The 25,581-nt window shown below is 43.8% G+C and overlaps 1 protein-coding gene across 2 annotated transcripts; it reads left to right on the plus strand.

Annotated features, from left to right (window-relative positions):
* Nucleotides 1–17,141: 17,141 nt before the first annotated feature.
* On the plus strand, nt 17,142–24,875 carry LOC109855670 (microsomal triglyceride transfer protein large subunit). Of its 2 annotated transcripts, XM_020430138.1 has the most exons (6): nt 17,142–17,551; nt 19,053–19,207; nt 19,914–19,937; nt 20,536–20,729; nt 22,034–22,687; nt 23,003–24,875. In XM_020430138.1, the coding sequence occupies exons 2-6, from the start codon at nt 19,126–19,128 to the stop codon at nt 24,728–24,730; spliced, it is 2,682 nt and encodes an 893-aa protein (XP_020285727.1). In that variant the 5' UTR covers nt 17,142–17,551; nt 19,053–19,125; the 3' UTR covers nt 24,731–24,875. The 2 variants fall into 2 exon arrangements, with proteins under 2 accessions (XP_020285727.1, XP_020285728.1); XM_020430139.1 differs by lacking the exon at nt 19,914–19,937 and having other exon boundaries at nt 17,143–17,551.
* Nucleotides 24,876–25,581: the final 706 nt, after the last annotated feature.

Consider the following 25,581-nt stretch of genomic DNA (forward strand, 5'->3'; position numbering starts at 1 on the left):
TCATTGTGTGTGCGGAGAGCGGACTCGCGGAAAAATCCGATTGATCCCGCCCGTACCCTATCCCGGTACGTTCTTTCCTCGTAACTTGTCGGAACGAGGTGGGCGGATTTTACGGATATACTCTCTTTCCTCCTTCTCTCCTCTCCCCCCCTCTCCCGTTCTTCCTCTCCCCTTTGCTACCGGTTAGCGGTCCTTTACAATTCAGACAACGCGCGCGGAGTATCCTTTTTACGGCGGATGCGATCCTCGCTGCGAATAAAATAGCTGTTGGCACGAAAAAGGACGAGGAAGATTCACCGGCGAAATGGCATTCTGACGGACGTATGAAATTGAATCTGTTACTTGAGAAAGTGGATCAAGCAGCATATTTAGAGAGAATATTTTGTAAAATATGTGAGAAAAAGTTTTATCCACTCTTCCTGTTTTTTGTTTCTAAATGTGAGAGCAATTACAATTATAAAATACGTTTAGGAGAGAGAAAGAAACAGAGAAAAGTACAGAAGAGAAAAAAAAAAGTACTTCTAACTAGATGTATAAAAATTCTAATTAACATACTTTTGCAATTAAGCCCGTCTTTGTGTGCTTGCTAGAAATTTTACAGAATATCAACTCGAGATTGTAATGCGAAGAAGAAGACAGAGAAAATCAAGATTCATCCCTTTCTCATTCTCCCCGCAATCAGTTTTCTCGATAAAATGCCACTTTGCTGCGCGAAACTGGAGCCAATCTCAATTCGGTGGGGGAAAGGGGGTCGACGGAGGTCGTTTTAATCGGGCCCGAGTAACTGATTTTCGAGTATCACGAGATTCGCGCTTGGCGGAAGAGAAGATGGTTGAGGCTGCCTGACGCCGGTAGACAGTGATTAATACCGCGACGTCGTCTGGCGTCTCTCTCCCGCGTCCTTCCATCCACTCTCGCCCTCTCCTCCCCCGATACGTGCGTAGGGGTCGTGCGCGAGAGGGCGTATTCACTCTCTCTCTCTCTCTCTCTCTCTCTCTCTTTCTCTCGTTCGCTCACTTTCTACCCCCCGTTGCCTCTGCGCCGCGCGCCGCCCCCGAAGCGCACTCCGCGGTAAAAGGTTTTACGAAATTCATTGTCAGGCAATTTGCATGTCAAAGACGCTGAGAAACGTGGCGCTCCCCAGGACCCGCCACCACCAACAGCAGCAGCAGCAGCAGCAGCAGCAGCTACGCTATTCGCGTCTGTACTCGAGTATCTGTCTCTAGTCTTCTCGAGCTTTGCCGCGCCACCGCGTCGCCACTTTCAGTCTGATGGAATTAGGGGAAAAATAAGGCCACTTTGCGCGCTCGACGCCGCGAACGAAAGCAATTGTTTATTAGATGGCTCGATCTTTCACCTCCGGTGTCATATCGAGTTCCGACGTTAACAATACGTCTCTGACGTATTCCAAGTATTGAAAACTTGCTTGTTGTTGTGAAAAAAAAAAAAAAAAAAAAACAGACAAGACTATTAAATTACAATTAAAAAAGATATCAAATGCATTCATAAATACCGAAATGGAAATGTCAGTTTCGATTTAGAATACAACAAAGTAAAAAACAAACAAAAAAACACTCGTACTAGATTTACCTCTGTAATACGTTGAACAGTTTTATATACTTCCGTCTATATTATTCTTTAACAAGAAGTAGAACATTAAAACTGATGTTTCAATTTTCATCTTAAAAGCTCCTCGGCATTTTTCTCAACTTTTCCGCAAGACTCTCTCTTGTTCTTTCTCGCAAGAAAACGTTTTAACATGATTAAAGCTCCAAAATGAAAAAAAAAAAAAAAAAAAAAAAAAAAAAACACAAGCGGAAAGTCCTTCGTGTACAAAAAAGAAGTCTTTCTTTAATAAATAAATATATTTTTCTCTCGCAGTTTCGTTTTCTTTTATCAATGTTCAAATCTTCAACCCAAATATTCTTCTCATTATAATACGTGTCGCACTTTCTTCGCGAAAGATGAGAGAGCAAGATAAAGGAACAGGCTCGAAATTGCAAGCAAGTATTGACGTTTACGCAATTTGCGACGCTAATAGCGTACACGTCGTTACGAAACGAGGGATACGAAGACTCCGCCGGACAAAGAGGAAAAACTTGGGAGGAAAAGAGAGAGGATCCCCTCCGGTTTCCTCCCCCGATATAACGCCTTATAAAGAATAAAGCCACGGGCGAGGGCGAGCGGAGAAAATTTATTGAGGTTGTCTGGCGAAACTAAGGGGATCAGAAGCCGCAATGATTTTCAATTTTCGAATCCACTTCGCGGCCGTTCCTTCGTTCTCCATCGAACTCAACGTTGAGATCGGATCGACATATCTGGTTCACGTGTAACGTATACAGGATAGACATAATCCCGCCCGCGGGAGAAATCCCTACCTCTCCCGTTTTATTCTACGACGCGGATTTCGCCGGATGTGTTGTTAGAACGTGCGGGCCCGGTACGCGTATCGGTATCGCTTTCGACCGCCATCGATCTCATTTATCCCGTTTGCTCTTTAATTTATTTTCCACACCAGCGGAAACATCCTCGCAACCGTGATCCCAAATTGAACAGCTAGAGATTTTCTGAGTTTTCATTTCTTATTTTTCGCCAATATTTCTCTCGAACGACGGGAATTAACTTGACGATCGGAGGATACGTATCGAGGTGCGTCGATTTTGCTGAAAGAACAACACGCGCAACGAAGCTGAAAATAGAGAGCGAGAAATTCTAAACGGTCGTTTTCGATCGACGCGGCACGTGGCCGGTCGGCGCGCCGTGAAAGGCGAAGACGCGAAAATGATCGGGGGAGAGAACGCGGCGCGGTGGCGGTCCCTAATGGAATTATAAATTCAATACCGGACGGGCGTAGCGCACCTGAGTCTGTTTCCTGGTATCCGGGTAGATTTTCTCGCTTTCTGGGTGGCTCGTACGTGTACGGGATGCACACACAAACCTGTGTGTGTATCCGTGCAAATGTAGGCAGCAACCCGCGCGTGTATCGCCGCCGCCACCGCCGCCGTAATTGCCATCCTAATAATTGTCACGGTGTATACGCGCGCATACCCGGTCCGCGCTCCTGCCCGTATGTCCTGCGCCGTGTGTTTCCGGGTAAATGATGGCCCGCTATCCAATCTACGTTCATCGAACGAAACCGCGTAACCGGCCGAAGATTAGTCGCGCGTACATGAGAACATGTGCGCGCGTGTTTGTGCGCTTTCGCATGAATCACTCGCGGCGTGTTTCTAATTGCGGATATTATTACCGGGGACGCGAGAGATCTATATATCGAACAGTCCGAACGCGCGAGCTGATCGTCGATGAAAGTAATAAAGAGAGAGAGAGAGAGAGAAAGATGTGTGTTGAAAGGATCTACTATTTTATCGCGTTCCCGATAAATTCTCTCTCTTTCTCTCTCTCCAATTTTACATGCGTGAAAAAAACGAAAAATCGGTTTTTTTTTTCTACTCGCGGATTTTGTGCAAAAATCCAATTGCCACGTTGTCTTTGTACGTTGATTTTCGAATGATTTTGCGCAGTTCGAGAAAATTTGTTTCGCTACGTGTTCTTGTTGCCACATGAAGAATTCATGGCGATGACATATAGCGGATTAGATAATTGATACGATATTATGGGATTACACGCGGCGATGTGTGAGCGAAGAAGAAAATTAGCAAACTTGTTAATTCACTATACTACACTGCATATTCATTACTATTATATATTATTACATAAAATCATGTGAATTATTAGATACTTGGTAAACTCGTTGGATATAACGAATATGGGAATGCGAATGTTATTAGAGAATTAGTGGAGCAAATAAACATTGGTAAACCCCTAAAATAATCGAATCGGGCTAATCGAAAATGTGAGATTCGAAAGTAGTCTTGCTTACAACAAATTTCTGCGGATACGGGACAAGAAAGTGTAAAAAAATGTGTGTTTTTTTTCTTCAAGTGTACGCGTTTGAACAAATGTGAGCTGGGCGAGAGAGTTGAAGCTTGTAAAATAATTTCTTCGTTCGAGACTAGAATCGCTTCTACATTCGATTCTTGAGCTACTAATACATTACGGTATTAAACCAGCACAGAGCGACACACAAATCTAACTGCGTATCGGAGCGTGTCATCTTGTCGAAAATTGATAGTCGCTATCTCGTTGCTCGCATCCCTATCCTCAAGTAGTTCGCACGCGTCAGGTCGTATCCTTCACTACCGGCCGTATTATCGAGATTGGGCTCACCTCCTTCTCTCTATCTCTCCCCGCTCACCCTTCTTGCTAACCGGCCATCATCCTCCCTCGCTCACCCTCTCGGCTGCCCCTCTACGGTTCTGTAGCCCCAATCACACCAGCAGCCGCTAAGTGCGATCCATTACGCGTAATGGAATGCGCCAATTATAACATTTGCTGAATAATTGGCGGACGCTCGGCTGCGCCTGCCGATGGTGCAGGCCGGCACACAGGGTATATACGCAGAGGTGGCTAAAAGGGATAGCGAGGGTGGGAAAAGGGTGGTCGGCGGGTGGACGGTTGTGTGATATCCGCTCGATACGCGTTCGCACACGCGTGCACGCGCGCACGTATATATACGTGTGTATACGCGCGCGGCACGGCAAACATCAAATAAATCATTTAATAAATTTGTGGAAGTGATGGTGGTGGTGGTGATGGTGGTGGTGGCGGCGGCGGCGGCGGCGGCGGTGGCGGTGGAGGTAAATTCTAAAAGGCTAGTCCGTTATTTTACAGTGACGTCTGCCGCACACCGCACCGCGATGACGGCTTGTTTGTTTCTTGTTTTTTCTTGTGTATTTAGCGACACGCGCGTGTGTTGCGCGTAAGAGGATTTTAAATTAATTTTGCATACAATTTTTATCGACGTTTTAACACTGAACACTCGCGATATATCGACGAATTCTCTTCGGAATGACATCGACGATAATTGCGAAAAGGAAAAGCGGGGAAAGTTCTTAAAGACAAAAGCGAGAAAAAGCTCAGAGGAGCAAGGAGATTTCGAGATGAGATCAATATCGCGCAACACAATGCGGTTAAGATAATTAATGAAGAATAATATAACAGGGATAAAGTGTGACTAATGATACATCGTAAAGATAGATGAGAGAGAACGGCGTGTGGGAAAAAAAGACGAGAAAAACAACACGTCGATAAAAACTGTCGAATTAAAAAATAAAGAGATACGCAAGTTTTTTTTTTCAAAAAACAACTTTCATGAGATGTTTGTGAAAACACATGTGATCGAGCGCAAAAAAAGTAAAGTTACGGCCAATATATCGCGTTTCATTAAAAAAAAAAAAAAAACCAGGACTATATTAAAAATCTATGTTAAAACTACGGCATTTCCGCCATGTATTTCCACAATTATTGAATTAAAAATGTATTTTTTTTTTTTTTTTTTTTCATACACAAACGACGGTTCTATAATAAATACTTTTATAGAGAGAACGCGCGCATCGTTCAATTTCCCGCTGGCTCTGAAAATATTACGCGTGTTTTAAAACATATACACGCTCCACTGGTAACGCAATTTCGCAATTATATCAATTACCTCTTCAAACATTTACATCGAACTCGAGACTCGAGATCTCCGCGCGCTTTTTTTCTCCCTTCCCCGCGCAATTTTTCTCCCTCCCTCCCGCGCGTTCTCTTTCGCGTTTTTTTCCGCAGCTTCGGCAGTTTTCGCGTCAACAGCGCGGCGGATAAATTTGACGCTGATCCGCGAAAAGAGGTCGTTACGGGCAAACCCCCCTTCCCTTTTATCCCTCCTCTCGTCGATCTCTTCAAAGCGTCAAAGAGTACATACATATATATACACAGCGCGATTAAGATTCTCATGCGAAATTGATGCTAATTGGTTAATCCAGCCGTATTACGGCGAATAAATGAAACGTCGGTATTTCCGTGGGCCGGGGCGTATAACGGAGCGGGCAACGCAGAGAAGCCCCGGATATATATACCGGAGGGCACCGCGCGATATAATATATCCGCGTCCTCTTCCGCCCCTTCTCGCTCGCGCGCGCGCGCGCGCACACACACACACGCACACACACACACACACACACACTTACACGTCGTTAGGGATGCGTAAAAACGACCGCTCGTACATCGCCGACGTATGTGCAGTCTATAATCGAGTTATGCACGCCGCATTTTTCCATCAGCTGCCTCTCCCGTCGATCAAAGTGCGAGCGCGGCCCGCGCCGGGGTATATACATAAAACGTTAGTAATGCATCCGGCCGCTATATAAAATGCCGCTCTCTCCCGCTTCCTGCGCGCAACGCGATACATCAAACGGTTTATAAATCAAAACTTATAAAAAATTTTCGCGTATACGATATTACCGCCGCGCGTTTTTCCCCGGCGTTACCATGCAGCGCATTAACGCGCGCATCCGATAAACCTCCTCCGCAACATTTTCGGCTCGGAGTAATCATCATGGCCGATCATCGTTCGGTTCATTTGTCGTTTTCCAAATACGCGCGTCGAAAGTTTATTCGAAAGAGTTTTAAGTGTCACTTCTCTCCCCCTCTTCTCCCCCAGACGTGTTATACAATTTTAATATCTTCTTCTCCACGTTTTCGTTGTGAAAACGAGTTTCAACGCAAACATCGATAGACGCCTTTAAGTATCGAGAGTCTTTTTTTTTTTTTTTGCGAACGGCGCAGCTGCGCTGCGAGTGTTATCTCCGAGAAAGTGGGAAACGGAATCGGATGAAGAGAACGCCCGGCATCGTCGGCCTCGGAAGGATAACGAGGTTTCCCTCGGTTGGTTAATCCGCCGCGGATTGGATCGCGCGAAAACACGCGCGCTAACGCGGTTTTCGGGCGGGCTCTCGCCCTCCGCCCTCTCACGCTTGCCAGAAGTTAGCGGAACCGATTCGGTGTCGGCAACACACTCCGATCGTTCCATCGTGTCGCTTCCGATGAAAAAATACGAACCGCGCAAAACTTGTTTATACGCAGCGTCAAACGTTTTGACGCAAATCCGACCTAATTTCTTTTCGAAATGATCGATTTCTTCGAGATAGTTTCCCTGGAATTGAAAAATAAATAAATTTTACACACACGATTGTTATTATATATTCGTTTAATCGGATTTTGTCGGAAAGCGGGAAAAGCGTTATTTCAATTTTCCCCGTTAAGTAAACACGTCCGTTTTCCAAATACCTCACGTTAAAATTACTCGAATTAAAAGTAAATTACAGCTAATTAATAAATATTAATCGCGATGTTTTATTTGCTCTTGTTTTCTTTTTTTCCCCAATAGAGTTTTGAAACGTTCGGATTTATTATCTGTTTATACGCGGCGTTAAACACAGACTGCATGTGTAACGTGTATTTCCGTCGGGGGAAGGTTTTCTTATGCAAATAAGGACCGCCGCTGCGCTTAGCGCTACATTACGGGTGCAACGGATCGTCGTCGATGGCAGGCGGAAATATTTACGGGATGCTCTTCGGGGGAGAGAGAGAGAGAGAGAGAGAGAGAGAGAGAGAGAGAGAGAGAGAGAGAGAGAGAGCTCTCATCGTCGGTATAGTGCGCCGCCCTACCGTCATTATCGCCCGCTTTGTCAGATTTATCGAAAGCGATTCGGCACGTGCCCGAGACGATCATTACGCCCCCTCGGTCATTAAAAGATAATGCGGCACTGTTGTTTGTGTAACACATTTCCGCATCAAGCTCTTCCCTAATTATTCGCAACTTGTATTATATAGGAGAGAGAGAGAGAGAGAGAAGAGAAGGATGAATTATGGTTTCTCAAATAAAATAGAGACTCGTGTCTGAGAAACTCAGCGTGAGAAACCGAAAATTCCTCTATTGACTGGCGCGATTCCACGTTACATATATATATATATATATATATATATACATTACATACCGACGAATGGCCTGTGCCAGCTGATGAGGCGGAAGGCAACGTAAAGAGATAAAGCGGCGAAACGGAGGGACGAGACACAGAGGGATGCCTAAGATGGGAGGAATAAAGCAGCAACGGCAAGAAGCGCCAGACGCGCGGGAGGGAAGAGAGAAATCAACTTTTATTTGCCCGGAACGTCGTTAGGGGTAAGTGGAGGACCGAAGGGTAGCCGGACGTAATGGCGCCCCTCAAACCCAACCTCGGCTCTTGCCTTCCGGTATCCGTAGCGTGTCTCTATCGTGCCGCCTCTTCATTCTGCTCTCTCCTCCCCCTTCCATCTCATCCTCCTCTCTTTATTTCCCGATTCGTGTCTCCGTCGGCCTATCTGTCGCTGAGGCGAGTGTTTGCCCGTTATCGAATTGGCGATGTCTCGGGAGCGGGACTTTCGCCGGAAGCGAAACGTCGCCGGACAATGCCAGATGGAAAAATTCGTGAAATATAAACGTTTGTCGCAAACGTTTCGAACGTTTATTACATTCTGTTAAAAACAAGAAAACACTGTGATGACGCCACTGAGATGTTAATTTCGTCAGAGAAAACAAATGTAAACGTAAAAAAACATGCGTGAAATCAGGTCCGATTGTGTATATCAGTTCGAATTTGCTCTTTGACATTAAAAAACACGCTTGCGACTTTTAAATCGCAAACAAACATGTTTTGACTTTTGTAAATATTTATCGTCGCATCGCATTGCTTTGATGGCGACAATTGCAAAAAGTAGTGGTATCTCAATTTCGAGTCGATTGCGGTCGCAATTCAATAGACCGTGGAAGAAGCGATTAATTTCCGAATGACACCGCGAACTCCCCGACCCCTCTGATCTCCCGACCAGACGTATTACCATCACAATGGCGCGCGTCGAGTGGCACGGAAGAGAGAAGGATGGGCGGGACGACGAGATTGCGACGTCCGGCGTCCCGACGCTCCGCCACTCTTTTCCACTTCTCCGGCGTCCGCGACGCCCAGTCGATTACGAACCGGCGGCGTACCCCTCAAAATACATTTGACTTAACCGTATCTCGCCGGGAGAAATGGATTTCGTATGTTCGCGCGTGTCACATAATCCGCGCGTCATCAACAAGATACATCTTGGAGGAGGAGAGAGAAGAAACGTTGAACGGCACGCTCCTTGCACTCGTTTGACTCGCGCAAAGTCAAGAGATTGAGTTTGCTCTCGCGGATCTCTTTTTTTTTTTTTTTTTTTTTTTTTTTTTTTTTTTTATTTTCGCGCACATATAAAGGAGTGAAATGTAAAACTGATTCTTGAGACTCAATATTTGAGTCAATGAGAAAAAACGCGATCGAGAGAAGGAGAGTCAATGAATGCGCACGCATTCGGATCTCACATTTAAGAGATCTTGCATTTCGCAAGTTTTCAATTCAAAGTGGCCAGCAATGAAACAGCCAGCATCTTGAGATGAAGCTCTTATGACGATCTTAAATAAAATAACGAACTGTGTGAATAGACGGTCGTAATAGACGATCTCATCTTGTCTACGGCACAATATGACTTCCTTCACTGAATAATAATCAATTAATCACGAACCCTCTTCTCGGCACTCTAACCGTGATATCTTCTACGACCCGTAAGCGTAACATGGTAGATTTAGCGCGTTAGGCACACTCGGTAAAAGCTTGCCGGGTGGTCGGTCGACGTCTTCTATCCGCGTGGTCACGTGCCGCCTCTCAGTTTCGCGTGCGCGTACACGTTTAATAGCTGTCGGGAGGACACACCGATGTCGAAAACCTTCCAACGCGCGGGGGCCCTTTGTGTATAAAATAAGACGCTCCCTCTTTCTCTCTCGCGTGGCGGAAGAACCGGAGAGAAGCGTGGAAGAACGAGGGGAAACTGCTCGTCTAGGGAAGAACGGGAGAAGGATGGCTCTCTCCGATCCCAGATTTCCGTCGTGATAAATTAACAGGAGCTTACGACGCTTCGTGTGTTTTGTCGTCGAGGCGTCGCGATGCTCAATCGACATCTGATAACAATCAGCCATTGTGTGTTTTTTTTTTCCCCTGAACCAGACGATTTATTATTTTTTTCTCCTGAACGCGCGGATCTTCTTTCCGATGATTCGGAAATTAATTCTGATCAGGCATGCGAACGTGTAATATTTTTTTTTTGTAATTTTTTAAGTCCATTACGCACGTAGAGATTTAATCTCTCATTGCGCATTTGTTTACATATATGTGAAATATTGTGAGACTTTAAAAAATTTTTATTCTCTGTTCTCGTTTAATGAGTGGCATTAAACGTGCGTGTATGAAAAAAAAAAAAAAAAAAACAAACACATATATTTCTTTTTCAAGAGAGAATTAATTTCGGGACAATCTGACCGCGCGGAAGCAGCGCAAAGTAACGAGATTTCACCCAAGGGATACGAAAAACAGTGCGCCGAGTCCCAGCGCGCAGCGATAGTGTAGTGTAAGTAAAGCAGCATGTATAGCTTCTCTCTACGTGTAACAAGCGATTACTTATTTAACGAAGGGTAAGGCGCGCGCACACACAGCCCCGTGTGCGCGCCGCGATACGAAATTTCAATAAACCACACGCGAGAATTCGCGGTAATGTAACCTCATCAGAAAATGTAACGGGGCGAACCAGCCGAGCGACTAGATAATAATAACCGCGCGTTAGGGGGTTGGAGAAACACGAGGGATCTCTCTAGCTTCTGCTGAGTATAATATGTGCTTAACATATGTGTGCGCACTGGTCTGCATTAACGGAGAGACTCTCGAATTCCGCGACCGATTTTTCTTAGGACGCTGTTGTACGAAAGTACAGCGTGATTATATCGCAATTACAAATTTAATTGCTAATTAACAATTGGCAGACACCGATTGACGCGCGTTGAATTCTGCGTCGCGCGGAAAAGACAATAAATTCCCCCGTATCAAGAGAGGCACGGTAGTACCTCGCGCCACACAAATTCACGCGCAACGAAGTCGCGTGTTGTTTTTCCTCGCCTCCCTGTCACGTGACTTTACTTTAGTCACGTTTTTAAAGTCACGTGACTTTACTTTAGTCACGTTTTTAAAGTCACGTGACTTTACTTTAGTCACGTTTTTAAAGACGTGACTAAGATAAAGTCACGTGACTGTACTGTAATCACGTTTTTTAAGACACATAAGCAAAGTAAAGTCACGCGACTTTAGTCACGTGTTGTTTGTATTACACACGCGCGCGAAAGAAAAATTTTCTATATATAAGAAAAATAAAAAATTATTCCATACACTTTGTTGTAATTTGCTCAAGTACGCCAGTTTTGGATCAAGACCAGAGTTGAATGCTTTCTCACATCACAATTTCATAGTTGAAAAAAATTAAGTATTTGTTATTATTTTTTAATTTCTTCAATATATTTAAATAATTAACAAAATAGCTTTCAGCTACAAAGATTTTCGCACTTAATTATTGTTTCCCTTGTTAAAATAAAATTAGAACATTTTTCGCGAGAGCAGATTTCGGAAAATCCATTATTTTGACGTGGGTTTGCTTGTTACGGTGTTAACAAAAACCTCGTTTTGCTTAGCCAAGCTGTGAGGTAAGCGGCGTTGTGTGTATCGCGTCACTATTAAAAGAGTATATCAGCAGCAGCGTCGGAGACCACCATCAACGATCAACGTGCTCTATAGAGTAACGCGTGTCGTATAGAGTAAAGAGAGAGAACGGGGGATAAGAGAGGGTGGCGAACTAGCGCAACCCCGGAGGTCGGGCTATCATAATATAGATTAGCTCATATGGCTCCTCCCTTGTGTTAGCTCGGATCTGGCTCATAGCCTCGAGTGCTCCGGGATTCACTATTCATACACGCGACAATTAGATAGGCATTACTCCGTGTACACACGGCTCCCTGGCGCGCTCGCGCGCGCGCGCGCGCGCGTTTGTACGTGTGTACGGAATGGCACCACGGAGCCCCCGAGTTGGCTGGAACCAAGGAATCCGGGGGTGGATGAGAAGAGCGGTAGCGACGAGCGAGGGGGAGATCGCGCGCGCGGAGGGGTGCGCGCGGCCTGAGTCAACCCCTAAGCCAGTGTAAACACGTTTTAATAGAGATTCGCTCGAGCGGTTATAATAGCTCCGCGAATGTAGCGGCCCGGCCGCCTCTCTTTCGTTCTCCCTCCGCGCCGTTCCTCTCTCGCCGCGTTCTCTCCCTACGACCTGTGTCCCCCTTCACGGATTCCCGCGCTTCACGTTTCTCAAGCGCGTCTCCGCGCGATCCTCCACAACCGCAGAAACGGATTCTATCGGATACACGTTTCCCGATTATTATTACGCGCCCTTTGCGCACGACGAGCGAAAAGAATTTCGTCAAAAACCGGATCGGAGAACGTGACATCTCTCGTTCGAGTTTTGGGTTTTAAGAAAATTGATGATTATTTAAATTTACGTCTCTGTTAGTTTTTTTTTTTTTTTTTCACATCTAAGTTTTTCACACGTGATTTAAAACCGCCGATGTTTGCCGACGATTCGCGTCGTATCTCTTCGTTCGACGCGCACGAAAATCTCGAAGGTGAGTGGTTGGCGGAAGCTTTATCGACTTACGAAGTTTCTGGGGGGGGGGGTTTCGAGCCGCGCGACGGTATAAAAGATAACGCGCGGGCCATCAACGCGCAAAGAAGCGCTAATAAAAGCCGCCGCAGCGACTCGTCCCGGGGGTCGCTCCTTGTCTTGCAGGACGTAAGGAAAAAGAAAACAGGATGCGCCGCGCGATATCACAGTGCAATTATCTCGTGGGAGGGAAATGAGCTTTGCATATAGAGGCGTCGTGAATGCCGCCGCGCGATGTTGCAACGCTCGAAAGAGGTCGGCCGGCGCGCACGTACACGCCGGTAAAAGCTCGTATTTAGAGGCTAAAACGACGTCCCGGGAGTGTTCAAGCGGGGTGTAATATACGTTCCACTTTTGAGAACAACTCGGAAGTAGTTAATCACGAAAAGTTTACCCGAGGCTGTAAAATTCTTAAGAAATTGGTCGACAGCGCGCTCTCGCCGCCGCCGACGCGTTTCTAGCCGTTATTCGAAAAAAGTAGCTGTTACACGGAAGTTGTCGCTCGTTTGCGGAATTTTCGGTCGTTTCGCTGCGTTTCTGAGATTCTCACTCGGCCAGTATCGCGTTTAGTTATCATTAACGCTTCCTGATATTTTATTTAAAAAAAAAAAAAAAAAAGAAGACACAGAGAAAAAAACAGTGTACCTACTAGTTTTATTCAAAACATTTTACGTTACGTTATCGGGAAAATTAAAAGCATTTCGAGTTTACGAATATACATTTTGTAACTTGTTTATCAAAAAATGATAACGGTATATTAAAAACAAAATAATATTTGCGAACGTCATAACATTACGAGAGAGAGAGAGAGAAATTTGAAATTGCGCGTTTGCGACGAGGGACGATTCTGCCGAGAGACGTGTGCAAAAATTTTCGATTGTTGTTCGCATCCGAGTGTGTGATCCTCGATCTTAAAACGCGCAATTGTTTTTTGAAACATATTATGGCGGTTAGACGATTATTAACGCTTATTAATGCACTTCACGTAGGCGATTACATCACTTTATTTTGATATCACATTTTCATTTGATCGCGTTTAATGTTTTGCCACCGAACCGTCGGTGCAAACGTACAAAATATTCGCCATTAAAAACGATATGTATACATTTCAGCGTATAACGGGTAAATTCAAATGGAATGAAGGAGCGAGACCCCGCGTAAAAGTTATGCATATGAATTTTATGGCCGCCAGATCGGCAATACTCTCCCCGCGCGCGCGCGCGCGCGCTTGTATGTGTATGTGTGTATTTGAGAGTTAAAAATATTCCGATAGATTTTGCGCGCGGATTCATGCATATGTTAATTATAATCAAACCGCGCCGCGCGAGAGCTTGCCGTGTTCTGCCCACGAAAAATTTAATATTATAACAACGAGAAACGGATAATTTACGCGCGCGCGCGCGCGCTGTCCCGACAGTTGTAATTTAAAGGGATATAGATTTTCGATGGTTATAAAATATCATTTTCAATCTTGTGCGCTAATACACTTGCGCACGATGTCGCGTAAAATAATTATTATAATTGCATGCGCGCTGTACACGTAATGCGTGAATTGCAATAGTTACACACACGTGTTACGGAATTTTATTTGTACTTACATGATACACGACGGGAAATTGTCACCTTAGATTTTTTTTTCTTACACCGCTCGGGAATTGATTTTCCCTAGACGCAGCGGTCGCGTTTTCAGAGGTTTGTCGCTAACCGGAAGGAGAGGCGCATTAATGGCCGCGCGTGTGCGCGTACAGGAATGAACGACTCTTAAGTGTCGCGAACGTGAGCGAGCCCCCGCGTGTCGTGGATGGGCGGGCTCGGAAGAAGGGAACGTCAGGGGCCGACGGGGTGGAGAGAAGAGGGTCGTCCAAGTTGAATAATTCAAGCTCTCATTAGGGCGACAAAAGCACCCTGATGGATAGCTGCTCGACTCCGCTGGCTGTCGAGAGTCTCCGTACGGACTCCTCTCTCTCTCTCTCTCTCTCTTTTTCTCTCTCCTTTTCTCGTAACACGCGGACGTCCTTCTCTTCGCCTCGCACGCGCGCGAGTCCGAAAACGCGTACACGGGGGCGCACACACGGGGTGTCCCCAGAATTTGCCCTGTTCTGGAATATGTAATAGTTGTGTCAAGATGTAATGCGCAAAATTCCGAATATCGGAATTCAAATGGAGAAATGTATAGAGAAAGTAACGACTGTATTAAAACTCCCAATTATTTGATCGTAAAAAAAAAACGATATAAAAAATCTTTTATGTAAAAGTTTTTTTTTAAATTGCAGTAATGTTCAAGATAAATCTCGCGCGACGAGACCGAGCGCTTTCAATTTTCTCGCAAATTTGTAATAGAATATCACTCATGACAAAATGACACGCGACGATTATACGACGAGTCACCCTGTACGAAACGCGCGTAGTTTTCGCGGAAAACTCTCTCTCTCTCTCTCTAGTTCTTCTTCCTCCTCTCTTTTCGGCCCGTCCGCCTTCTTCCACTCTTCTCACCCCCTTCCGGTCTTCTTCGCCGCCACCGACGTGTTTCATCCCCGTCTTTCCCCCGCCTCCCGTTCTCACGACGCCCTGTTTTATTTCGAATGTTCTTTCATTTCTTAAAAGGTTCTCTCGCTGATAATTAGCACAATGCGCGGCCGCATTAATTATTACCCGTGCTAATTACCCGAGGATAAATCGCTCGGCAAGGGGTGGCCGGCGAGTGCACAAGAGAACGGGATGGGGAGTGTGAGGGAGGAAGTGAATGTGGAGAGGGAGAGTGTGCGAGAGACCGGAGGCGGGGGAGGCAGGCCCATTACCGTTATTGCTGCAACAAACCGTCCAACAACAGCGATAAATACGAGCGAGAGGCTGGCGTTACAAATGTCTCTCTGAGTTATGATTATTTAGCGCGCTCGTGGCTCGCTCATTCGCCCGTTTGTTGGTTTGTTCGTTCGCGTTGCGGCTTCCGAACGGCTTGTTACTTCCGAGAGGGGGATTTCTGTACAGGTTCTTTCACGAGGAAAAGTCTCTCGTCGAGAAAAATGATTCATCGCCGATACTTCAAAATGAAGAACGTCTTTTGTCACTTCCCGTGAAACAACAAACACGTGTGTATCGAAATCGCACTGTGTGAGATATTTTCGCATTCAATCCTTTAAACTACCGACGTGTAGTGATCGTCATCTGAGGTATCATCACTGATACCGAAGAGCGAAGCATTAATTCTCAACTACGCTACAAATAACAATGCAACGATGCAATATCCGACTTATCTTCTTCTCAACAGATTTTGTTGCGGTTTTGATTTGTGAAAACAAAAGTTGTGTTAACCCACACACTTTGACGACAGTTGTTACGTACTTTGTTCTCTTGACGTCAGCGGTTATCGCTCGACGTCAGTCTGTGTGTTGTGCGACGTTCTTATCAATTTTTTTTTTTTTTTTTTTTTATATTCTCCTTGAAGAGAAACTTCATTTAAACTTCAAGAAATGACTCGCAAAAACGGCATTATCTCGTACGCCATTGATATTACACAGCTCACTTAGCCCGCTCATGTATATTCGAGCAGCTAATTAATAAACTCACTTATTTATATGTGCATTATAACATGCAATAATAAATAGAATAATGGCACACATTGGATTCATACGATTACTCAATGACAAAATTGCAATCGTACGTCTGAAATAATAAATTTTCGTATTTCCGGATTGCAGACGTATCGTCACAATCCATGAAATTATCAGTCGAAACAAAAGCGATCATTTTACATTATCAGATTCCGCAGAAACGGTTTGAATTTTGCATATATTGTTATATATTGTATATTGCGTCATTACGTGCGCATATAGAAGAATACTCCTTGCCGACAAATGTTATTTTATCGATTCGAAAAGATGGCTCGTGATTCCGACGCTAGTTAGCGTTATTCTCTACGCCCGTGCGCAACATCTTCGAGCGACGCGCTTTTATTCTCGTCAAGTTGTTTTATTTATATTGCAGAAGATTTTTAGACCGAAGAGTTGAAACTGATTTGGAAAAGTTTTTTTTTTTTTTTTTTTTTTTTGTAAAAATAAGATGTTGCATTCTGTAGGAAAGAGACAGCTCTGCCATCTTAAGGAATATTCTCCAAGCTCCGAACATTCCTTATATCGACATATTAAACTAGGCGGTGTGATGCCAACGCGCTACGCTTGTTGCTTATCGGATTTTTCAAATTGTACACGAAATATAATACACGGCGTGTGAATAAAACATACACACGCACGTAAAATAGGATAAATAATAAAAGTTTTAATGATCACGCAAAAGTCGAGATTAGTCGTAGATTAAAACGCGAAAATAAAAAATTAATAAAATATCACCGTGTACAAATTAGTGTACAAATCGCGCTCTTGTACTAACTTCTATAATTTCTTATCTCTTCATCGCGCGTATACTAGCTGTAAAGGAGAGAGGAAGGAACGTGAACAATTAACTTGATTGTGTTAAATATGACCGCACATTTTCTTTGCATGAAACTCATTACCGCGTCAAACTTATCGCGTGTTATTCGCCTCTGAAGGTTATCAGAGATTATCGGTTTTGCGTAAAAATATAAAAAAAGACGCATTTCTGATGTTCTTGATATTTCGCGGACAATATTACTTCGAGCAAATCGCAAAGAAAAACGACGGGAAAATCGAAATTGAAATTAATCCGAAAACGAGATCGTTTCGAGACTATACGGGTCGCGATACTGATAAGGACGTTTCCAGGACTTTCGCGAGTTAGTTACCGCGCTAGCTTCGGACGAAACCGCGATCTCGCTTGACGTAGTTCGAGGCCCGAACGAGCAGTCGCCTCGTGGTAGATCCATGACACGCATTATCCCGTGCGTGTCATTTCGTTGAACGAGTTCCGTGCTCTACAAGCTCGCTAGAATTACCGGATTCCCGAGCCGGCTGTTCTCCTCTTCGCGTTCTATCGAAGAAAGTCGACGAATAAAGAGAAAAATTACGAATTTCGCCGTCTTTTCGAAACGTGATTGATACATATAGTGATAGAACTGATTTGTTGAAAAAAAAAAACAAATCGGATGTACACCGCCTACGATTTCATAGTAAGTAGTTTCGTGCGAAGAAACAACGTCTCTCTTTGTCATCTATCAGCCTGGACGAGAAGAACACGTCATTTATAAAATTCATTACTCAATTCGAATTTTCTGTTTTGCATGAATTTGTTCTAAAATATTCATTCTTGTTACTAGCAACAGATTTTGTCATGTTTATATTCCAGTTTGTTCGCCTTAAATGACTTGGCTGCCCGAGAAAAAATGGATTAGATTTAACTTAAATTTAACGAGATAAAAAGAATGGAAAAATAGATCCAATTAGATCAAAATTAAATCTAAATAGATATAAAGTAGATCCAAATAAATATAAAGTGAATCTAAATAGATATAAGTAAATCTATGTAAATTTACACTTTTATTTATTATTAGATCTACTTTTATTTATTATTAGATCTAGATATAAGTAAATCTATGTAAAAATTTACACTTTTATTTATTATTAGATCTACTTTTGATCTACTCAGATCTATTATATTAGATCACCTCAGATCTGTTCAGATCTGCTTAAATCTAAGCAAATCTGAGTAGTTTTAATATAGTAGATCTGAGTAGATCTAAAGTAGATTTAATAATATATAAAGATGTAAATTTACAATAGATCTACTTACATGTATTTAAATCTACTTTATATTTATTTAGATCTACTTTATATCTATTTAGATTTAATTTGGATCTGATTAGATCTATTTTTTCATTGTTTTTATTTCATTAAATTTAAGTTAGATCTAATTCATTTTTTTCACGTTCTATAAACATGTTTGTTGCGTTCGGCTGACTTTTATTTCTCTTTGATGTCCAACTCGAAGAGAATTCCTGATAAACTTATCAGGATGTATTCTAAAAAATTTAAAAGATTCTAAATTTTTCGCATAAGATTATTTTATGTTACGGAAAAGAACAAGTTTATTTTTCCAATTGTCTTTAATTAAGACATTAATACGCGCTCGAATATAATGTATAAGTACATAAATTGGAAACGAGGAAAAAAAAACGACACCAAAAAACGCTGAGAAGGAAGAGAGAATCGAGAAAAAACTCCAAGAAACTGAAACACTCGGTGTGTAAATGCGCACTCGTCAATCCGGATCGGACAAATTGGCCGGTTTCCGGCGCGGCGGCTCGTAATGGCTCTTTTCTCGATGTCTCTCTGCACATCTCTCGCCACTTACACGACGAATCGCCACGGCATATTATCAAGCGATCACGATATTACATGTTACTCGTGCGCGCGCGCGTGTGATTTACAGTGCGCAGTAGCGCAGAGTCCAAGTGCGCGTCTATTATCGCCGAGAATACCGATACTCGTCTCTCTTTCTCTTTTTTTTTCCCCCTATTTACAAGTCTGAAAGAGAATGGAGGGGAATAGAGGATCCTACTCACAGCGAGAAGTATGGGTATTCCCGCGGAACCAGGGGGGCTAAGGGGTCCGTGCCACGGGGGCCGCGATAACGCAGGCCTGCCCCGTCTAATTATTCGTGTTTATTCGCAGAGGGAGAGAACAAGAGCGGACGGAACGGATCGTCGACGACGCAGCGCGCGACGATAGCTGGACCGAGGAAAGGATGATTGGTTGTCTTCGGGACTCGGCCGGGACCCCGGCCAGAATACTTGTCGTCTGCCTCGTCTATATACTGACGTTTCTCAGTGAGTTATCCGCCGGGTTGTTGGTCCCCCTGCTTCATTCCTCCGCTTTACCTGACCGTATTCACTATCTCCCACTGTGTCCATGTGAGAGATTTCCCCTCCAGAAGAAATCTATGCGTTCTTGCAGTCCGCCACGGTTTCCCCTCTCGCGGATCGAAAGTCATTCATTGAAAAATTCAATTCGGCCATGCAAGCCGGCCGGAATACGATCGGTTTCGAACCGCACGTGTCGCCGTCTCAGTAAAATTCCTGTGAATTTTTGTGAAAAAAAAAAAAAGAACATGAAATAATTTTGTTGCCGCATGTTTTGTAAAATATTGTTTCACGAGAGTTCATTTTATATACTTCTCTTAGTCACGACTGAAGAAAATGGAATTCGGAGTCATATCAGTAGTACGTTCGCACTTGTTATATTTTACATTTTACAAGAAAGTTAATAACAACAATATTATTATCTGGTGCTGACTAATTATTTTAAGTGAAGACATTTTTTTCATTATTCTTCAACGCATGCTTGCGCTTATTTGCCAAATCTTCAAAATAATTTGCAAAATTTTTGTTTTCCAAAAAAAATTGCTGCAGTCAATCAAAAGTTATTTTGACTTGCAACATACTTTCTTATAAATAATTGTTTACTCGATATATTTTACAATAAATGATAAAATCTCTGTCTTTTCTCGTATGTAAAATATAATTTTTTTTACAGGTTCCTACTGTCAGATGGCACCAGGTGATCATTCATTGAAGAATCTCAATTATCATTAACAAAATCACACCCCGGTAGCTTAAATATTGTGCAATTTTTCGGAATCGATTCCGAAAAGTTATATAATAAAAAGCTACTCCGTGAGTCAGAGAACTTCATTTTAAAACCATCGCTCCCAACTGATTTCAATAAGAAATTTAAAGAATTTCTCGCGCGCGCAATGCCCGTTCTCTTCCCGTCATGTAACAGGGACTTCTCCTCGTGAATTAACGGTATTCCGTTGCGTATATGCGTGTACACACATCCGTACGTCATGTGCGCGCGCGCACACACACATACACACACATACACGCACGCACGTGTACCCGACGTGTGGCTTCTCTTTGGGGATCTCATGTGTCTCGATGAGAGAGAAGCGGGATCCTCTTCGTCGTCTGATGCGCTTGTCAGTCGACGCGCGACCCGCGATCGGTCACGTCGTCGTGCATTACTTTTGAACATTTACCTTTCTGTATAATCAACTACCTCATCTTGCCTCAGCCTTGTCGTGATTTACATAACAGTCAGATGATTTCTTACGCGATGACCGACGTATGTTGGAAACTGTGCGTGATACTTACAGCGGTAGCCGGCGTTGCTCGAGGATGGGAAACGGGAAGCGGCCACAGGTACAAACTGACAACCACGCTGATCTTCAAAGAGGCCGGACCGCCGAGATCCGGAGGCGATGTCGGCTTCAGACTGACCGGCGAGTTGGACGTCATTGCCGTATGGCAGGATCACAGCGATCCCAATGTCTTTCTGCTCAAGTTTCAGGTATGACTCGAACGTCCGGTTTGGCGCACGTGTCAATTAGATCTCGGTCAAAAATTTTCTTCAACAGTGGGTAATCCTGATTGTTTAAGTCATCTTTTTAATTCTTGTCCCGAAAAGAACGCGCGTACAATACATTTGCGCGTTTTACGTTGCGTTTTACTACGTTATTATTTATCTAACGACAAACGCAATTGTTTTGCGGTATAATAAATAGTTGTGTCTTTTTGTTTAAGTATATACTTTAAGTATATCTTTTTTATTTAAGTATATCTTTTTTGTTTAAGTATATACTTTTTTAAGAATGTGTACGGAAGAATGAGACAGTGCGTCCCCGTGTGAAGAATTCAAAACGCGATATATCACATCGCTTTAACGATAATTCTTTTTATGTCTCCTGTACGTTTTTTTATTTCTGAACTTTAAAAAACATACATATTTCAAAAGTATATACTTTACAAGAAAGAACGTAATGAATAAGTATATACTTTTGAAATATGTATTTTCTTTAAAGTTCAGAAATAAAACAAACGCACAGGAGACATAAAAAGAATTATCATTAAAGCGATGTGATATATCGCGTTTTGAATTCTTCACACGGGAACGCATTGTCTCATTCTTCCGCACACATTCTTACGACGTTTCTACACGAGCGGCTCGCATTTCAATATATATACACGTAGCATGTCGTCGGTTGTGAATTTACATATATCCTTGAAAATTTTCGTACAAAAAACTTACTTAAATCTAACTCGCATGTTATAAAAAAGCACGTTTATTGATATCGAAGAAGGTCGTGCTGCCAGACTCGTTCGGCGCTGATAAGTGCATCTGAGCGCGATAACAATTTCTCGGACTGCGGTCTTTGAATGAAGTCTCAGATTAGACACGGGAACAAATACAAAACACATCGATATATCTTTATTTGTATTAAAACAAATTAGTTTTCGTTTTGTGCCGCATCTATTCATAGATGCGGCATAGAAAACTTTTTTAATAATACATGTAAAATAATTAATGTACAGACACGTTTATGTCTTTGCGCACATAAAGTTGCACTAATCGCACATTTCGGTCATATATCAACATTAAAAAAATGCAACTTTGTATGCGAGGACATTATCGCCCGTAAGGTTAATTAGAGTCGAAGCAATTCGCATTGTTTCTTTTTTTCCTGAATAGATAATTTTTTTGTTATTTCGCTCGCACACGCAATCGTAAATTTTAATGATCGATTGTGTCTCTATTTTTTATCTCAAGTTTTTTCATATCTCGCACATGACTAACGAAGTGAAAAATTCTTGCAGTTGATATCGCCGCAGTTATGGATCAAGTCCCGCCGAGCCCCGGAACCGGAGGGCTTCGTGGAGCATCTGTCCAAAGTTGACCAGATTGCCGAAAAGCCCTTCCTCGTGCTCTGGCGACACGGCGACGTTCAGGCCGTGTACATGGACTCGACCGAGAGCGCGTCGTCCGCGAATCTGAAGCGCGGCGTAGCTAGTCTCTTTCAATATCGGACGCTCGACGACGAGGTGCGACAGCGGGACGCTTCCGGTCTGTGCGACGTGATTTACACGTCCGCCGGAGAAAACATCGTTCAGAAACGAAAATCCGCCTGCACGCACAGCGCTCTACCGCCGACGAGACGACATCCGAACCCGATCTTCGCCGTGAACCTCGAAAGTTATCGCAATTCCACGTACATACTGACGCAATCGTTGCTGCCCGAGCGTGTCGTCGACCACGAGACACACGGGATGACTCTGACGGCTAAATCGGACGTCGGCACAACCGTCGTGTCGGAAAGAACGTTGGAACAGACGTCTAAAGTCCTGAGCGCGGGCGTAATTCAAGCGGATTCTGTGAAATACGCAGTGGCGGTTCTTCAGCCGGGATATAGAGAAGTCGTGATCGAGCTCCAACCGGAGCCGGTCTCGTGTCCAGACGCCGGATGTCCCACGGTGAGCCTGTGTGTTCGGATCAACGTTATCTCCAATGTTATCGCGCGTTATGGAAACAGATAATCTTAGTGCATGTTGTCTGATATATAAAAACAACTGGAAAAATAGAAACAGGAAATTTGTTTTTTTTTTTTTTTTACATTATGTGTAGCGGATGTTACTTTGATGTCTTGACTTTGATCTCTTGAGATTTAGCGTTCATTTTTTTCTCAGATTATTTATATCTTTTTAATATAAATTATATGTTAAAAGCTGTTGAAAATTTACTTTATCTTTTTTTTATAAACACTTGAAGGCGCCATTTTATTATTACAGATCGATAAAACGATCGAGGAACATCGCGAAGCGCTCACCGAGTCGGCGCTTGGCACAGCGAAATCCGCATCGGCTTTCCTCAAGCTTCTTCCTCTAGTCAGGGACGCGAGACCCGAAGATCTCCAGAAGATCCTGAAGACACCGCGTAATCGGAAAATAAAGATGCAGCTACTGGACGTGTTCGGTTCCGCGTCCACGTTACCTACTTATAAAGCGATCGTCTTCCAACAGGATAGAAACCAAGACGAAATCGAGAGATACCTCTGGGCGTTGTCCCTGTCGTCAACGCCGCACACGAACGTCGCTTACGACGTTCTCAAACGATCCGAGGAGACGATGCAGAACGACAAAGTGTCCGAGACGTATGCGCTTATCGCGGGCGCGATGGCGCGTCATCATGGTTCACCAGAGATGATAGAAAATGCGAGAATTAGTCTGGAACTAGGTCTGGACACTTGCAACAGTGAAGAGTGCAAACTCAAGTTCGTGGGAGCGCTGCGAAATCTGAAGAGTCAAGCTGCGATTCCCAAGCTGCTGGAACACGCTTTGAGCAGGGAGAAGGCTATCAGTGTCGCGGCGTGGCGAGCTTTGGCGGCACTTCCTCGCGAAGCCGTAACCAAAGAGCTGAAGACGGCGGCCGACAGGGTGTTCTATCAGATCGGAAGTCCACGTGACAGCAGCGCGCGAACAATTGCGTTGAACATTATTCTCGAGAACGACCCGTCCGAGGAAGTGATACGCGACTTGGTCAATTACCTGAGCGGCAATGATCCGTCTTACGAGGTCCGCAAGTACCTGAGTCAACGTCTAGAGCAGATCGCCGAGAAGAACGAACGCGTTGCCGAATACTTGAATCGTATATACGCGACCGGCGGTGTGAAAGTCAATAATTATCACGTGCGAACGCACAGAGGCCTCAGCACGGCTTTTACAAGAGATTTCTTCCGATCTTCTGACAGCAACGGATCTCTGGTGACCATTCAGGAAGTAAATGCTGGTCTCCTGAAACGCGGCATCGTGGACGTCGTGTTGGAGACCGATAAAAATCAACAAGCGATGTTCTCTCTCGGGATCTTCACTGGCGGTCTAAGTAGTATCGTCTCGAGTGACGAAGAAACGGAACCTGACGACGACATGCCCACTGCCGGAATGGAGATTGACTTCTTGGGTGTCGGCGTGCGACCGTTTGTCTTTTTCTCTGGTCAAAGGGAGTTGATGGGTCACGTCTGGTCTGGCACGGCGTCCGACAAAACTCCTGCTTTTCAGACTATTGCTCCTTTGCACAGCCACAGCGAATACGTGCCGCTCGGATCTGGTTTCGTCGCCGAAATTGACGTTCAGGGAGCTGTGAGTTTCGAATTGGCCGGCCAGGTTCAGCTTAGTCTCTGGTCCAAGAACGCGCAATCGCTGGTGGAGATGAACGCCGGAGTGATGATCCACGGTGGCATCAGGACGCATTCGAATTTCGTTCAGAGCAAGGCCGAGTTCTCGATGTCCACGGAGCCGAAACTCAAATTGTCCACCGATCTTGACTACTCCGGACCGGTGTCGTTGTGCATGAAACTGAGCCAGCCGGTCACCACGGTGAAGTATCAAGTGTACAAGATCGAAAGAATAGCCGGCAGCCGACACAAGCTGAGAAAAACGCGGCGGTCGAAGATTTACTCGCCCGGCAGGACCTACAAGCTCAACCAAAAGAACAACGAGATGTGCACGAAGTTCAGTTAACGCGCGCTGAAGACTGCCATAGATCGTGTTGCAATATTAAAATTGACGTCATAAAACTCTTTTTTTTTTTTTACCATTGTGAACCTCGATAGTGTGTAAACATGGAATCCAATTTTAATAATACAATATGTTTATAGAGAGCTGATGATACACGAGAGTAATCGGATTATTCGATCTCTGTCTCACTTGTTCGGATAATGTCAAGGTATTCGGATTACGGTGTTATTCTAGTTATCCGAATCGCATTATCTTATATTACTCGGTACCCGCATATTTTGTATTATCTCGAGTACCAGCATCAGTTGTATATTTGTACTTTAAGAGTATCCGGAACCCAGACAAAAATCAGTTTGACGTCTCAAATTGTATGTGTAGATTGAAAAATAGCCTTACACTTGGATCTCGATATAGCGCTCGATATTGTTTTCACACATTTGACAAGCAAATAATCCAAGAGAAAATTTGTTATTAATGGGAGGGAAGCGGCCAATACGAGGCAAAAACCAGATCTTCGGGTCAATAAACTTCTTTCGTTAAAAAAATTTTTTATAACAGACGTTTCGATCCCAAATGAATCTTCTTTAGTGTTCAAAATTCGTAGATATAGGAAGAACTCAGTTCGTCAGCCGCGTATAGCCACTAACAATATATAATAATAACGTAAATTTGTTATTATTATATAAAATTGTTATTATTATATAAAATTTATTACATAAAAATTTAATGCAAAGGTATATACAGGGTGTTTCAGAACTATGGGATCAAACTTCTAGGGGTTATTCAGTGCAACAGTAGAAAACATTTGAGTATAGGGACCCATGTCCGGAAAAGTGTCACTACCGCACTACGGC

This window comes from Pseudomyrmex gracilis, unplaced genomic scaffold (genome assembly GCF_002006095.1).
Source record: "Pseudomyrmex gracilis isolate BER0280 unplaced genomic scaffold, ASM200609v1 scaffold_95, whole genome shotgun sequence".
Lineage (NCBI taxonomy): Eukaryota > Metazoa > Arthropoda > Insecta > Hymenoptera > Formicidae > Pseudomyrmex > Pseudomyrmex gracilis.